This window comes from Stegodyphus dumicola, chromosome 9 (genome assembly GCF_044657685.1).
Source record: "Stegodyphus dumicola isolate Sdum_Otavi_A_Nest chromosome 9, ASM4465768v1".
In the NCBI taxonomy this organism is placed as follows: Eukaryota; Metazoa; Arthropoda; class Arachnida; order Araneae; family Eresidae; genus Stegodyphus; species Stegodyphus dumicola.
The window spans coordinates 152440064-152457067 of record NC_140776.1 but is presented as its reverse complement, the minus strand read 5'-3'; the positions used below and the strand labels follow the sequence as shown (position 1 = coordinate 152457067).

The 17004-nt window shown below is 33.1% G+C and overlaps 1 protein-coding gene across 2 annotated transcripts in view; it reads left to right on the top strand.

Moving 5' to 3' along the window:
* LOC118195520 (nose resistant to fluoxetine protein 6-like) overlaps nt 1-5575 on the top strand; it is a 152505-nt gene extending 146930 nt beyond the window's left edge. For both annotated transcript variants that reach the window (XM_085824252.1, XM_035366846.2), the window contains exon 15: nt 124-5575. In XM_085824252.1, coding sequence (XP_085680378.1) covers nt 124-417 — 294 coding nt within the window. In that variant the 3' untranslated portion in view covers nt 418-5575. The remainder of the gene's footprint in view (nt 1-123) is intronic.
* The last annotated feature ends 11429 nt before the right edge of the window (nt 5576-17004 follow it).

Sequence of the window (17004 nt, the reverse complement as noted above, 5' to 3'; positions counted from 1 at the left end):
TGCAATTGTCTTCTTCCTAGCAATATAAAGTTAAATAAGCTGAGAACAATATATCAACAATGTTTAAACAACATTATTTGCATTAGTTGCAACTACATTATATTTTTTTCCTCTTTGTTTTAGGTATTCGTATATTTAGGATTCGTAACTGGCAGTTACATCTTGGCTGCTGTTTTGTGTTTGTTGTTAGAAGCGCCTTTCATAAATCTTGGAAAAATAATATTTCAAACGAAAACGAAACAAGACTCTTCTGGAAAGAGAAAAGATTCAATGGACCATGTCGAAGCTAGCTGGAAATCTGGACCACTACCCCAAATAGTGAGTGATGCCGGAAAAATTAACCGTGACATTAATTATTGTCATAACAGTGAATCTTTGGGAAAAGACACTGGAGATGGTTTTATATGTCATCTTTAGCTTCCAAACAATTTTTGGCAAACAAAAGTTAAGTTTATTGAAAGCGTGCCAAAGTCGATCCTTGATGGTGCTATTCAAATATAGTTCGGGTGAAAATTGCAACTAAAATCTTCATTCACAATATGAACTTTATATATGACCAAAGATCATCAATAATCTGCTTCCTTTTTGCACTTGCTATTTTATTTAGGTTCCGAATATTAAAATTCTTCGCAGATATCTGTAATAAAAAACTATTTAATGTCTACTAATTAATCTTTAAAATTCAAACGCAAATTTGAATAGAAGTGAAGATATTTCTGAAGTTGAAAATAACATTTGCTACAGATGTGTTTCATTTAATCGAAACTTAGCATTTTTTTAATGGATTTTTCGATTAAAATATTCCTTTTTATTTCTCCCACATATAGCAAAAATTGAAACAAGTAAGAATATAGATATTCTTTAAGAACTTTAATGGTGTGATTCAATATATATCATATTAAATCATGATAAAAATCAACTATCATCTATGGTAAAAAGCTAAAACTAATATATCAAAATAAACATAAAGTCGACGCCGATTTATTGTGACATGCTTATTCACAAAGCCTACAGACCGTTTCTACTGCTGTTTGCTCCGATTGGTTAAAATAGGAAACGTAGGGTTACAGAACCTAGTGCTTGGCGACTTTTGGTTCATCTCCTTTAGAATTTGTATTTAAGCGTGGTGTACTAAAAATTGTACTTAGCTCAATGGTAACGAGCGCGGAAAAAGTTCTCAGACTTCTAGATCGCCGGTTCTATCCCTGCTCGTAGCTTTCATAAACTGTGCTCTACACGGATTGAATTTTATGTTAACATTATTGAATGACTTCGTCATTATTTCTTTGGGTTGCGGTGTTAAAAATTAAACGACTTTGTTTCCTCTATTTTTGTTAATTTTTCTTATTTTATTTACTGGTTTGTACTCTTTGTAGTAGGTACCAGTAGCAAGATTACGATCCAAGATCCCGAAAAGCGTTTCAATAGAAATAGCGCATAATGGAATAAAATATACTTTTAGTTATACTTACTTTTCATAATTTAGGTAAAAAAGAATAGGTATCCGACGCCCTTAAATGTTTACTGAATGTTTTCATTTGGTTTTTTTTTTTAATATTCCTTTATTTGTATAAATTAATGCGCTATGGAAATTTACACAACAAGCTCTTTCTAACAGAAATGACGAAAGAGTGCATATGCTATCTCCATGTAAACACCTTTTTCTTGTAAAACAATTACGTACTTTTAAAAGTTTAAATTCGAATACAAATAAACTATTAATAAGATCAGTAAGTTATATAAAATATATTCCGCACAATTCTTCCAAGCTTTCATTCATAAACTCAAAAAAATATCGAATGAAATAAACGCTGTTTCCGTTTGTTCAGCGTTAATTACCACGCCTACAGGGCGATAACTCGCCATTCCAAACATGACCGCCAAGCAGATGTTTCACCAATGAGAGCAGACCTTAGAGAAATGGTCTGTAGGCTTTGTGAATATGCTTGTGACATGGTTTGATACCTTAATATCCTGGTCTAGTTTAGCGTTTAACGCAATTATTTGAAGTTTCACTTTAAAATTCATAAAAATGCAAAATATCAGTATAATACTTTTTAATGACTTAGTTTTATTAATATAAATTACGTGACAAAGACAATCATTTTCTATATTTCAATATTTTCATTTTTCTGCACATTTGATACTAATAAAGAGCTAAATAAATTAATGAATACTAATATACAATTAACGTACAAAATGACAGTAATGCTTCTGAGAAAATAGCCGAACATTTAATCTAAATAACAAACCTTCAAATATTTATGAAAATTGCTCTCATAACTGTTATTAAATATATCTGTGCTGCATAATGAATCATTATTTTTTCCTACCATATTTTAAATGGCTAAAAAAACTTTTATAAGTCGCCCTAGGCTCTGTTTCTAGCGGCTAAACAAGCTAATTTTATGAGACTAAAATGGTTTTATCCATATTTAACCAAAAAGTAAGCTAGTTTCCTTTAAAAAGATCTTTTTATGAAAGCGTCTTCTCTTCGGCAAAATCTCTTTGGTATTTTGATGTAATTAGTGAACTCATTTCTATATTCCTTTACTGCTTAGTTGCCCACGAAGGTATCCCTCCCCTTAGGCAGAATAGCCCTTGCATGCTTTGCCATAATTAAATAAACCAAACAAAACAAAACCAAAAAAAAAAAAAAAAAAAAAAAAAAAAAAAAAAAAAACCTATATTCCTTTATAATATTTTTAAAAATTCAAGAATAAGACATTTGTTAAAGACAAAGGCTTCATCGCCTAATACCATGAAATATAATCGAGTGATCAATATATTTCCTGCATTTTTTGATGAATCTTTTATCTTTCGGTATAGTATCTGTACCTTTTGTTTTATATCTATTCTCTCGAGTTCAACCGTGTCTTTCGTATTTGTTTCATCCAATCCATTGTTGCTAAACAAAGATAATTTCAGCAATTTCTTTGGCACAATCATCATTTAGTAGCTATAACATTTATCATTTCTTCAAACACCTCAAAGTCTTCCTTCTAAATTTTTGCAGCTGCTGCGCGGGAAACAATGGATTTGTTGCTTATTTTGTGCCAATTATCTGAAACCAGTTGTGGTGTTTGTTTACATCAGAACTTTCTGAAAATACTAATAATGAACTTGCTAGATATTTGAAACGTAGTATATACTACAGCTGATAAAATATACATTGTTAACAGCTGAAAAGAACTTTTAATTTTTTTAAAACATCCAGAATTTGATGACTTGTGCGTCGCCGGCCTGGTGCACGGCTACCAAGGAGGATATAAAAAGACTTCAAATCATGCAAAACAAAGTCTTAAGGCTTATCACCCATGCTCACTTTTTTGTGAGCAATGCTACACTGCACTGTGACTTAAAACTGGACACTCTAGAAGAGCACCTGAATAAGATCAACAGGAAATTCTTCACGAAAGCTCTGAACTGTGACCATATGAGAAATTTTGATATCTTTACCTACGAAATATTGAATGAGGACGCCAAACTGCGCCCACTTGCGGCCCACCTTATCAGGGACCCGAACTTTCCCACCTAGTGCCCACCTGTAAATGATGTACCCAATGTGTTTATTAGCATTCTTAATTTTGTATTTTACTCATTTATTGTACTGTGTATTTCTTAAATTCTCTAGTTTTATTCACATTCTACACTCATTTTATGACTCCCACTTAGTCACGCCTTTACCGGGCCGGTTACTTGCTTGTGAGCTCTTGCGTTGCTGGTCTTCCTATTCTTTATCCGTCTTTCTCCTCCTTACTGCGGACATTATGTGAAGATAGTTCTATGTTATTGTGCCCACCCGGCATAAATTTGATTGAGCCAGATAAACTACTGATCTCAGTGGTATTCTGGCTATAAGTTATCAGTCAGTCAGTCCTGTAATGTGAATACGAGCCAATATTCCTAGAAAATCCTTTGCAAAGGAAGACTCCTGCTACGAGAACAGCTACCGTGCGTCGTGCCATAATCAAATAACCTAACTTAATCTAACGTATTAAAAATAAATAAATAAAAATTAAAATAAAAGAATACATTGTATACACTTATATAACCAAAATGATGCCAAGTTAGTCAATGTCTATTTAAATCAGAATAGATTACATGCATCTAAAAATGCATATATGATCACTTTATTGTGCCATGACAAAAACAGTGCTATAATGCTGATTTATTAACTTGTATATAAATTAAGTTCTGTGTTGAGGATGAGCAATTGGAAGTAATGACTATGTCAAGTTATTGATTGCTAATAAATCATTCTAGAATCAGTCATAGAAATCTTAACAAATGGTGTGCTGAATATTGTGTGCTTGCCAACGTACGTTTTTTAAGCATTTATAGGAAGTTAATGCTTTTCAAGTCGGTGTATTTACAAAATAATTTTTGCGTTTACTAAAGCCCCCAAACAAGCTAAGCCATAAGTTAATGGATCAGAGTTTCCAAAATACTGAAACAGACACGGTATAATGATTTTATTTAATAAAATACAATTAAAGAAATACAAATACCAATATTTTGAAATAAATGAAGTGGCTTGACAGATTAATTGATTAGAAGTCTGTTAATAAATTTATATATATGTATAATATTAGTTTAGGGTACTTTTCCGTTTTGCCGGCGCAGGCGATAAAGTCGCCAATAACGGTACAAATGATGCCAAACGGAATATCCTCGCTGGTTCTGTATGTTGTCGCCAATAAAGTTTGCTTGGCGAGATTTGCGCAGGCGAAACAGAAAAGTACCATTAGTTTTTCTTTGTAATTAATTTTGAGATATGAATTATTTTTAGAACATAAATCACAACTGCTGTAGTAAATATAAATATCTTTTACATTAAACATTAAAGTTTATAGGAATTTCATATTTTTAACTGCACGATAATTTCAAAATGTATGAAAAGATACTTTAAATAAGTGCACTTTTCCTATCTGTGTATAATCGTAGCTATCACGTTGTGAAGGTGTGTGTGTGATTTTGGCAAAGCCTCGAGGGCTATCTGCCTAAGGGGAGGGATGCCTTCGTGGAGGACTTGCTAAGGGAAACTGGCTCGTATACACGTTACACATGGGGAAAACCACGAAAACGCCCATGCAGCCAGCCCGTTCGCGGGATTCGAACCTCGGACCAAACTACCAGTGTTCAGCGACTTTACCGCTCGGCCGCTGGTGGGCCCACGTTGTGAAGGTTTTAGTGCGTTATGTTAAAATATATAATATTAACATATAACAAAACGCATAATTTTTAAAGTAATTTTCATTATTTTGTAATTATGTAAACATTTAAATACTGTCATCAGACCTGCTGCAGTTTGTCTCTTATATGGTTTCTATTTACAAAATGAAGACAAAATAAAAGGGTCTCATTTAAGAATGAGCAGAAGTTCTGAAGCTGTAGATATGTATACAAATTACATACTCATGTATTTATTTTACCTGTTGTTTTGCTGTTATTTTATTATATTTTTGCTGTTATGTTTATTATATTTGATGTTTATACTCGTATTTAATCGATGTTCCGTTTGTTATCTTGGTGTGGATTTAGTTCTTGCAATAAAACAGTTTTTTCCAATGTATTTGAAAGCGTTTAATTTTATCATCGAGTTTATAACAGTCATTACCCTAAATTTCAAACAGTTGTGACGATTTTACATGAGAATTCCAGTGTATATGAACAGATACAAACACAAATACTACAGAAGTAAAATTCTGTGTTTTGCGCTGTGTGTGTTCCAACATCCTTTAAGGGCTGTTGGGATTCTGTGTTTCCAACATCCCTTAAAACTGTGAAAAAGTAGTTAAATTAGGAAAAACATTATCAGAACCATTTTTCATTAAAAATGTTTCTTTATGTTAAATTATGCACAGAAAATTAATACTATTAAACGGAAAAGAAATGTTTATGTGCACATGACCTCATATAACAAATGAATTCTAAAATTTACAAAAGTGGTTCAGGAAATAATAAGAAACTGGAGCAATATTAAAAAATAAAGTTAAAAAGGAAAACTCTAGCGATCTGACATTTATATTCCAATCTAATATCTAAAAGGCCGGAATTATAGAAACGGAATTATGGAAAACCGTTCCAGTCAGACTTGAGGTTTTTACTTGTTTCTGTCATGTCCTTACCATCTATGTAAACGTATACATTTTATGGATCTGTCAACTAATTACATGATCTTTTGTTTTGAAATGTGAACATTTTATTGATAGTCATAATGCCCTTGGTTGCGTTTAGCATGAAATAAATTTTATTTCCATCCATAGTTATGAAAGATCATGAGACTGAGTACTGGTATCTAATCTGTAGAATCTGTACTTACTGTCTAGGAATATGATGTTTGTAAACTTACTTCCGATGTGGCTGTCTAGGGGCTAATAAACTAGTCCGATTTATGTAAAACTTGAATATTTAATGAAACATGAATAGTTGCAACAAACTACAAAGTAATTACATATGTAGAAGGAAATAGATGAATTTACATAGCTGATATATACAGATGAAGAGAATCGACTGTCTTTTTCATGTAAACATCTTTCAGTCGCGTCATCGTCTTAATGGCGGAATCGTCTGCCTTCCATCATCGGAAAAGTAAAAGATTTATTTTCACAGCTTGTCGCGTCATCTGATTATAATGAACGATGCCATCCCACATATTTAATACTGAAAAATGGGGCTTTGAATCTCCAGCTAGAATCTTAAGAGCTAAAAAATACCACCAAAAGCCAAGGTGTATGTAGGGTGATTCTAAATTACATTTACAAATTAAGAGGGGTGATAGTCCTAATTCAGATGAGCAATAATTACCATAGAACATAGGATCGCATTCCACTCTGAGAGGCAGAAAAGAAGAATATTTAGAATTCCAATCTGAACTTACAACAGTGTTGGGAGAGCGAATGAACGAGACCAAATGTTGCAAAATCAGTTTAGTGACAAACTGACAGAGCGTGCACAAAACGGATAAAACCGAAAACTTTTCTTTCGAGTGTTAATTCGAGCTCACTCTTTCATGGCAAACACTCAAATGCACATCTTTGGTTGGCAAGCTCTCAACCTCGCAAACGATTGCAACAAGTTAATTATGTAATCAAGGGCTGAATATTATCAACTAACTCCAACGTCCGCTAAATGCCGAGATTAGCATGAAAAGCTCATGCTGCATTCCAGCTGTCAGAACTTCGTATCCCATAGACGGGCGCCTCAAGTAGAATAATCAAGTCCAGGAAGGCAGGGTAGAAGATGGCTAAGAGAAAAACAACTGTTTAAACAAAAGTTTTACCCCTAATAATTTAGATAATTAACTTGTTGCAATCATTTGTCTCAACCTCGACTTTGCCTAGTATTTGGTGGCAACGATTTGAAAAGTGATACGCCGTTTATAGGGTTCCGACGCAAAATCGCAAAACGAAAACAATAGTCCTTCAGGGACAAAGCCCCTTTGGACTAATAAAACAATACACAATCAGATAAATAAATAATAATTATATACAATAAGCTAAAATCAGATAAATATACAATTATATACAATCAGATAAATTTAAACATTTACGAAAATTTGCAGCAATGCGCACCTTTGTGGAATCGTTCGCAAGAACACAATGCTTATTTCCTTTAAATTTCTGATTGTTATTTAAGGAAAATAACGATTTGTGGCGACAAATTAAATGCGATATTTCTAAGCATTTTATTTGTCGTCGCAGTGGTACAATCATAATGCGACGTGAACTGAATAATCGATTTGAAGTTTGATTTTTGTTCAAACATTTAGAAATCTTGTTTTTACTTTTATATTGTTTTTAACTGACTTCCGTGACGATGAGACAAAAGTGTCCTTGACATTTTGTTTCCTGTTTGACTCGTGTCAATTGTTACAAGAAACCGTTTTTGGTGCAGAGCTGATTGACGCTTGATTGTCAGGGGAAATGCTTTATAATCAATGAGAATGTTTTATAGTATATTCGACTGACAAATATAAATATTTGTAATCTCATGTTCATGATCTTGCGGCATAGTCATTATCTTATTGGCAAATCTCTTTCAGGATGTATCAATTTGTTTCATTACGATTTTATGATTTTTATGACTATATCAGGGGTTACAATAAAATTATTTGTGACAATTACACATATTTTGTCCAGGACGCGTGAAAAAACTTATCACCTCTGGTAGTTACTGTCACAGAACACATCCCTACAAATCAATCTCTATGGTACTCATGGAAACAGTTTTTCTTTTTCAAGCAGAGTGCAACTTTGCATGTGCTGCATTTCCAAACTGTTCTTACGGCTGCAGAGTTGCACATCGTCGTGATGTCTTCGATGGCTGATGCTTATTTTTTTGAAGATGAATTGCTGGGCTAATCTTTAGAATATGGTAACAGGTAGTTTGGCGAGATTTTGGTAAGGCGATAAAGGTAACTAGCTAGGACTTTAGCAATAATCTGAGAAGTGCACAGTTCGAATCACGGATTATTTTGTCTCAGAGAAATTAGAGATCATGAGACATGTCATGTGACATTTTCAGGAAAATTCCGATCGTGGTTTTAGCTAATAAGCACTTAGAAACCATTTCGCTGCTAAAGTGAGGAATCGACCACTTATTTGTTTGGCGATTTTTACAAGAGTAAGAAAAATTGGATTTTTGTCAATTTTCTTCGATTTTTTTTAAGTAAAAATAGGTCGATGTGTACGTAGATAAAGTCAAGAGTGTGCGCAATGCCATTTTTGTGCAATTCTGGGATGTTTTTTTAAGTGAAAATAGCTCGACGTGTACATGGATACCGTGTACGTGCAATTCTTAAAAACGCGGCAAGCATTTGCGATTCTGCACTTTCTCCCAGTTTCGCACTTAATCTTCGTCATGATTAAGCATTTTTGTTTCATAAAAGTTCTAGTATAAGCGTAATTCGGCTAGCAGATTGTTGGAAAAAATTTTGAGTAAAAAAAAAAAAAAAAAAAAAAAAAAAAGCCTTTACTTCGTGAAAACAAAACTAGCAGGTTGCTGTAGCAGGATTGGTCGCTAAATTTTCGCCAAAAATTGCCAAGTTACCATAATGTAAAGATTTACCAATTGCTGCATCAACTACTGGCTTATGTTTCTTGATTGCCATCTAGTGAGCTACAAAGGAACTTCAGAAACGGTCAGTCTTGAAAAACCACTGACACCAGTGAGTAAGACGTTCAATAGAAAAGGTGGTTACTGTAGGTAACTACTTCAAAGAGTTAAAAACGTTTTTCTCAAGACACATTTTCCCCGCTTGGTGCAAAATAGCTCAAAAATTTATAAATTTTTGATAGACATGAAATTTCACACATATATCTCTAACTTATTGATCATATTTGGAATCTAAAATATAATTAAAATCAGTCATAAATATTATTTATAACAAATTGTAATAAATAAATAAATAAATCCATTTTTTTAAATGCCCTGAATTTTGAATTTTTGATTTTTTTCTGTTAAACTTAGGCTCAAAATCATACTTTAACGAAACATTTTTGGATTTTAGATAATTAAAAAACAACCTTAGCTTGCACTGTACAAAAAAAAAAAAAAAAAAAAAAATCTGAAATGTTTCAGATTTTAAATTACGTCCAAAGGGGCGTTTTTTAACATTTTGTGTGTTACCTTTCTTTATTAAATATCATGTTCCTCGCACTTAAACCATAAGATCCAGTGCAACAGCAATATCGCAAAATAGTTTTAAAACGAGCATATCTTTAGAATTTCCGATACAGAGACTCACGCGCTGGAGATAAAAATGTTTTTTCTGCACAACGTTGCCATTGCTCGCTTTGAAATCCTTGAGTTTGTTAATCAAAAATTCGTCAAAGTTTTAAAAAATAGGAAATCGATCATAAAACAAATTTCAAATTTCAAATTGGGTCTTCCACATGCTCATATTCGTTGGAGGATTACGTTATTCAAAATTCGATGACTCTATGTACCGTTGTTTTATCACAATGCGAGAAATATACATACATTTACGCAGATTTTTCATTATTTAATTTCTTCAAATATAATGCAGGACTCTAACATTTTGTGGCAACAGTTTGAAAAGTGAACCGACATTTATGAGTCCGACGCAAAATGCCAAAACGAAACTAATAGTCCTTCGGGATTCAAATCCCTTTGGACTAAAAAGAAGTCAATGCAACAAGCCGAAACCTAACAAAAAATTTCTGAAGCTTCAGATTGGACCCATAAGTGGCCGAGCAAAAGGGCTGAACTTTAATAACTCCAGTTTGGGTTCAAACGCGAAATTCCAGCGAAAGCGCCGGTTGCATGGGAATATCCCCATGGATACAGCGAACGTCAGCTAGCGTCCTTTCTGAAGGAAAATCTTCCTCAAAGCTATTATTATTTTCATTGGACAGACAGCCCTTGAGCTTTGCCGCTGTCTATGTAATAAAATCCAGTTTGTGCATGATGTTGTTTAACGGCAACAATTGCGATAAATTGAAAAGCATTTTTAACAAATAGTATGAGTAAAGGTTAGAAAAAACGTAAAATAAGCACTTTCGCATTTAAAAATGGGCTATGCATTCATATTTTTAGTGTGTTTGAGTGCTAAAAATATCATTAATATTTTACTAAAAATAGTATTACTGTTTTCTGCTTCTAGACAACTAAATTGATTCGCCTGAAACTTTAATAAAATTTATTGGTTCAGTACTAAATGTTTCGTACTAGAAAACTTTTAAAGACAAAAATACAATGAAATTTTAATATGTTATTACAAAGTGATTCTTTTTCCAGAAATTTTAAGTCTTAAAAAGTACCTGAAGTTTTTTTTTTTTAAATTTAATTATAAATAATCAAGCTTTAGCAACGAGCAGACTTTAAAGGAAGTAGTTCATTAAATTCCGCTCTTGTATATATTTAAGTGCTAACTCCTAAGTTCTCCAAAGAAGCCTGTTTACATTATTTTTAGGGAGAAAAGAAAATATCTCGTGCTTGGAATATTTGCATGAATTTTATTTCGCTAAATTTGTTTCAGTCACCTTTCCATTAACCGGGATCTGTCTTAAAAAAAGTTTATATACTGCGGAATGTTGGGAAAAAACCATCAGCAAAAAATAAAACTGGCTGCGGAAAATAAAAATAACAAAACAAAAGTGAGTGGTCAGGTCATGTAATACGTGGACAGCAAATGATGCCGTAATGTTTAAGCGATGTTTTTATGGATGTAATCCGGAATATGTTATCAAATCGCCTATTAAAAGGAAATGGCTTAAAAATAATTGTGCACAAGTATTCATCTTCTCTAACGTTATTTATAATTTAGTTTTTTCATCTCTAACGATGTTGCTGTTTATTCTTAGGTTAATTACAGAGCATTCTATTTGTTTTGAATATTGATTTAATTTGGGTAGCTAAATGAATTTATTCTCTTAATTAAATTGTATGATAATATAGGTAAACTGTTAATTCTGCTAGTATAGATTATTCCACTTTTGTATTTACATTTGTCATTGAAATTAACAGCGATTTTGAGTTAATCCTGGAAATTATCCCCAGAATTATCTCGGTATGACAGACTTCATTTTATGATGGTTAGACTATTCCACCGCTTATTAGGCTTGGTTTGGTTTCATTTAATTTATTTTGGCAAAACACACCTAGCGCTACCTCCCTAAGGGGAGGGATGCCTTCGTAGAGGACTTTCTAAGGAAAACTGGCTCGTATAGACGTTACACATGCGAAAACGCCCAGACAGCGATAAACCAGCGATAAACCAGAATGCGATAAACCAGCGTTTCTCTGTGTGTGGACCCTGGAACACACTTGATCTTCAAAATCTGCGTTTGTGATTCACTTCAGTTTCAAAAATAGACAAAAAAACAAACTTCAAATCAACTCTATATCTGAAAATTCTCAGAATCTGAAAATTGCGCATAACAATCATCTGTCACCTTTTCTTCCAAGTCTGTCACTTTATTATTTTTATTACCGGTTAGCCTACTTAGGAACTTCCCACTTTAGCAACAAAAGAGAGATTCAAAGCACTATGACTGTGTACTTCTTATCAGCAAATGTCGAAACATAAAACAAACATGCAAGAATCGGAAGGTTCATCTATCTCATTAATGTGAGTACCAAAATTTGTTTAATTTTTAAGCTACTTACGTATTATCCCGTTAACAGACCAAGTAGCGCGATTTAGCGCCAATTATGGATCACCATATCCTTAGGAATTAGGCAGTAGCGATTGATGATTGGCTACTTGCCGAAACTTTCGCCGATGGTTGACGGGATAATACGTAATGAGCCATTTTGAATTCATAGGCTTAAGTTAATTAAATTTAAATATACATGTTTTCCTACTCTGACCAGTCCTATTTGTTGATCATACGGCCGGCGGTACTTTTCCGTTTCGTCGGCGCAAATCTCGCCAAGCAGACTTTATTGGCGACAACATACAGTATACACATAAAAAATATTTAAAAAAATGTTAGTTCTAAGAATTTTTTATTTTGAAGGCATAAACATTTTAATATCGCTTAAAATTTTATAAAAAGCCAATAAATGAAGACAATAAATTTGTAAAAAGACATTAATTTAAGAATTTACTATGCTTTCATGGTTCAACATCCTGATTCGCCGGTTCATATCACGTGACCCAAGTGATCTCATCTCATGTAAACTACTCTACAAAAATCTAATGCTCTTAGTAATTATCTACATTAATTTCAAGTTAAATCTTAATTTGGAACACAAGTTTATATGCAAGAAATATTTCAATTCGTACGAATAGCTTACTCAGAAATTATGTAAAACTGCAGTGCTTTACTTCGCTAATGCATTCTCATTAGAATTGATGAATTTAACCCTTGACTTTACCTTTTCTATATTTTCGGCTTCGGGTAAGCGCTGTGATTGCATCCTAATTGACTTAATTATCGAAAATAGCCTTAGACATAAAACTGTACTATCTGATAAAAATCCTATGTAATTATATGCCAGTATTGAAAGAAACAATCAATCTGATAAGAAAAAGCTGCGACTTGTTTCGAAAATGAGGCGTAAAAGGTTACCAGCGAGAATATTCCGTTTGGCATCGGTTGTACCATTATTGGCGACTTTATCGCTTGCGCCGGCATAACGGAAAAGTATCCGGCCGGCTTGTGACGGCTAGAAGGATCGGGGTTGTGCCCTTATAATAATAATAATAATAATAATGTTTTTTCTATAACCTTATCACTTAACACAAATATAAAGCTAATCAAATTTTAATTAATCGCATTTTAAAAATATAAGTACACTGGTAGTAATATGTACAAAAATAATTGCTTCCGAAGAGGAGAAACGTAAAGTGGGTACTTTTCTGTTATCGGGGCGCGTAATGGCAAACTTCACATTTAGTTGATCAATGTTAAACAAATTTAGCACTCTGCGCATGCTCAGAGGGGAATTTGGCGCAATTTTAAAAGAGGATAAATACGGTATATTGATGATTTTCTGTTATCTGTGCGTAAATAGTTCGGGTTTTTAAAACGTGTTAGTTTGTAAGTTGTTTCATTACTTACAGTGTAAATACCGATTGTAAATTAGCAAATTTCCGTTTAAGAAGGATTGCAAAAGAGAAAACATTGCAAAATATATTAGCTGAATATTTATTGATTGTACTTCTGAGGAATAAATGCGATCGAGTATTTGCCATACGTTTCATTCGTATATATTGTAACACATTAAGGAATAAATCCACTTTAAATCACTGAATTAAAATCAAAGAAATTATTATACATAACATATTAAATGTAATGTTTATGCACAAAATAAACCAAACTGAAATGAAACAGAAGCAAATGAAATAAACAGAAAGAAATTTCCGTAGTATTGTAAACAGTCGATAAGATCTACATGACTTGTGCAGGGTTGCTTATGCTTAGGCGCCAGTATTTATTTCCTCCCACACCAATGGTACGCCACTAAGCATGCGCACTAAGCGAAATTCGTTAACATTGATCAACTCAATGTGCGGTTTGCCGTTACGCTATCGGGACCGGATTCAGAAATGTATGTAACGTATGCGTGTATGTATGTGCGTACATGTGTGTATGTATACACACATACATATGTACATATGTATACATGCATGCATGAACACATACATGCATATATACACGCTTTTCTGATTCGGTCCGGATAACAGAATAGTACCGTAAAGAGGCCCTTAGAACATTTCGATTTATAAAGGTGATGATCTTCAGTTGAAAATGCTTGAGAAGGGCTGCGACGAACTGCTAAATGCGGATGAAATACACGTGTTAAACTAAGGAATTAGAAGCTGTCTAAAATGTCTATTCTATTTCTCTAGCAATTTTTTATCTCAAGCTTGTCAGCCCGCGAAAATAATTTTCCCTGGAATGTTCTATGCCAGATGTTCAAAAACATTAATGACAGAAAGCTAAGTATAAGAAAGCCAGCTTGCGAAATATTTCAATAAAGAAAAAGACAAAAAAAATTTATTGGTCATTCATCTAAACTGGTTTTGACCTTTCGTCTCCTAAAGGCATAGCTGTCATTGCCAAGTTCACTGAACCGTAACGAAGGGGAAAGTGAATTCACTTGGTTTCTAGGATATGTACGAAAAAATATAATGATAATAGGTTGTTAAATGTTGTTGCCTTTCCTTAACTAGTATATTGAAGCACTCTCTGCCTAAATATTTAGAGCACCTTTAATCTGTTTCCTGAATTGTTATCTTAAAATGGGATACGTAATTGTTATTAACAAATGCTTTCTAACACTATTTTCTAAAAAGTATTTTCTAGCATTAAGCCGCAATTACAAATTTTATTTTATTAACCCAAAAAAGACGTTGATTTTCAAATGGGATATTAGTCTCGAAACGGCATTTTGCTTTGAAACACGTAAACGTGTTGTATAACTTTTCAAATTGTTGCCACCAAATATTATCTTTCAGTATTATATTAAAAAAAATTAAATAATGAAGGATCTGCATGATTGTGTGTGTGTTGCTCGCACTATGAAAAACAGCGGTTGCTAGAAACATCAAATTCTGAGTAACATAGTCCTCCACCCGAACATGGTTCCTAGAAGCCTGAATTTCGAATTTGTTTCGTTATCTATTTCATACTTTATAAAACTTTAACGATTTATCTACTAACAAACGTAACGATATGAAAGCGAGCAAAACAGTACGGAATAAAACACTTTTATCTTTAGCGCGCGAGACTGTCTATAAGAAATTATGAAGACAGGCTGTTTTGAAATAGTTTGCGATTTTGATGTTGAATCGAATTTTATGTGGCGTAAGCCTCAGAAACGTGATATTTAATAAATAAAATAAACAAACAAAACGTAAAAAATAAAAAAAGAAAACTTTCGTAAAGCCATGTAAGTAAGAAAACTGAACATTGACATGATTGACATAATAGAAAAGATAGGGAAAAAAAAAAAAAAAAAAAAACAGAAATACGTATGCGAACTTTTCACGCTGGATCGGGAATTTTAAACGTATACTGCTATGCTACTTTAAAATTTTTTTTGTAATTTTGTAAAGACATTAGGATTTTTGGAAGCAGAAAAGATGAAAAGTATGCAAACGCCTTCGCCGGGAATCGAACCACGGAACTCTAGATTACCGGCCCATCGTGCAGAACCACTACACCACGAAGGACGCTAGGAAAGTGGAAGAAATACCTTATATATTCATCTTTTTAAAGGACGACTAGGGTTTTAGGGGACCTAGTCGCCAAATCCTGGGTGTGGAGAATAATTATCCACAACCCTTTTTTAGTTCGGGCGCCAGTGTAGAGACATTAGGATTTCTTTTTTTTTTTTTTTTTTTTTGAAGGAAGAGAAATTGAAAAATTAGCAATCGCCTTCGCCGGGAATCGAACCACGGACCTCTGGAATACTGGACCAGCGTGCTGAAGCACTACACCACGAAGGACGCTAGGAAAGTGGGAGAAATACCTTATAATTTTGTTTTTGAATTGTACTGTATATGGTGTAAATGAGAAGAAAATGAGGCTTGACAATAAAGTTAAAAAATCTGATGTGTACACCACATGACTTCCTTGTACGGAATATTAAATTATACGAATTTTTCCTTGCATTTCATTTAAACTTATTGGATTGAATTTAGTCTACTTCGTCAGTACCGCATAAACCACAATAGAATAAATGCACTCTTTAAAATTAACTATATTTGTTTACCATAGCGACACTCTGGCGCTAGGTTCACTTAACAGCGTTATATTTCGTTCATATTATAAATCAGAATGCACAAAATTTATATCATTTGAAGAATTATCTAATCGTTGACACATGCTCTATTGAAATACTATAATAAATCTAGAACTATGTATAAAACAAATTAAGCAAACAAAACAAAAAAGAATCAGTTTTTCACAGACGATTGAGTATTTTTCATTCAATAAATTGAGTTCTCACTTCGCGACAAGGCAAAAATACATAAAAACTCATATCTGTAATAAAAGTTATCGCAATAATAAATGAAGGCGTTATCTTTGTTGTTGCGAAGCTACGTTTCTCTAGATTGGCAACAAATCCACTACTCTGCTGTTTCAAATGTAAAGAAGCAATGGCCGCCATCAAAAAAATTATTAGGCTTTAGCGGCACTTAAACAACTTTAAAATTGTTGATAATTCTAAAAATATTGAATACAGATTTACTAAAGGCATAAAAACCTTAACCGAAAGATACGAACAACATAATTCAATCATTTTTAAAGCAAAAAATACACAATTTACAAGCATATAAGAGCAAAGAAACTGAGATCAAAGCCGGGAAACAGAGTGGATATATATATATATATAAATGTATTTATATATATATATATCCACTCTGTTAAGGAGTTATTCCCCTTCGTTTGGTGAGGCCGATTGCCACCAAAATACGAGGTGCACATCTGCATGTTATAGCAGTCTTATATACAAAATTTCAACACGTACAGACACCACGAAAAATTCTCTTCAGAATTCATTTTAAAGCAGTTTTTTAAT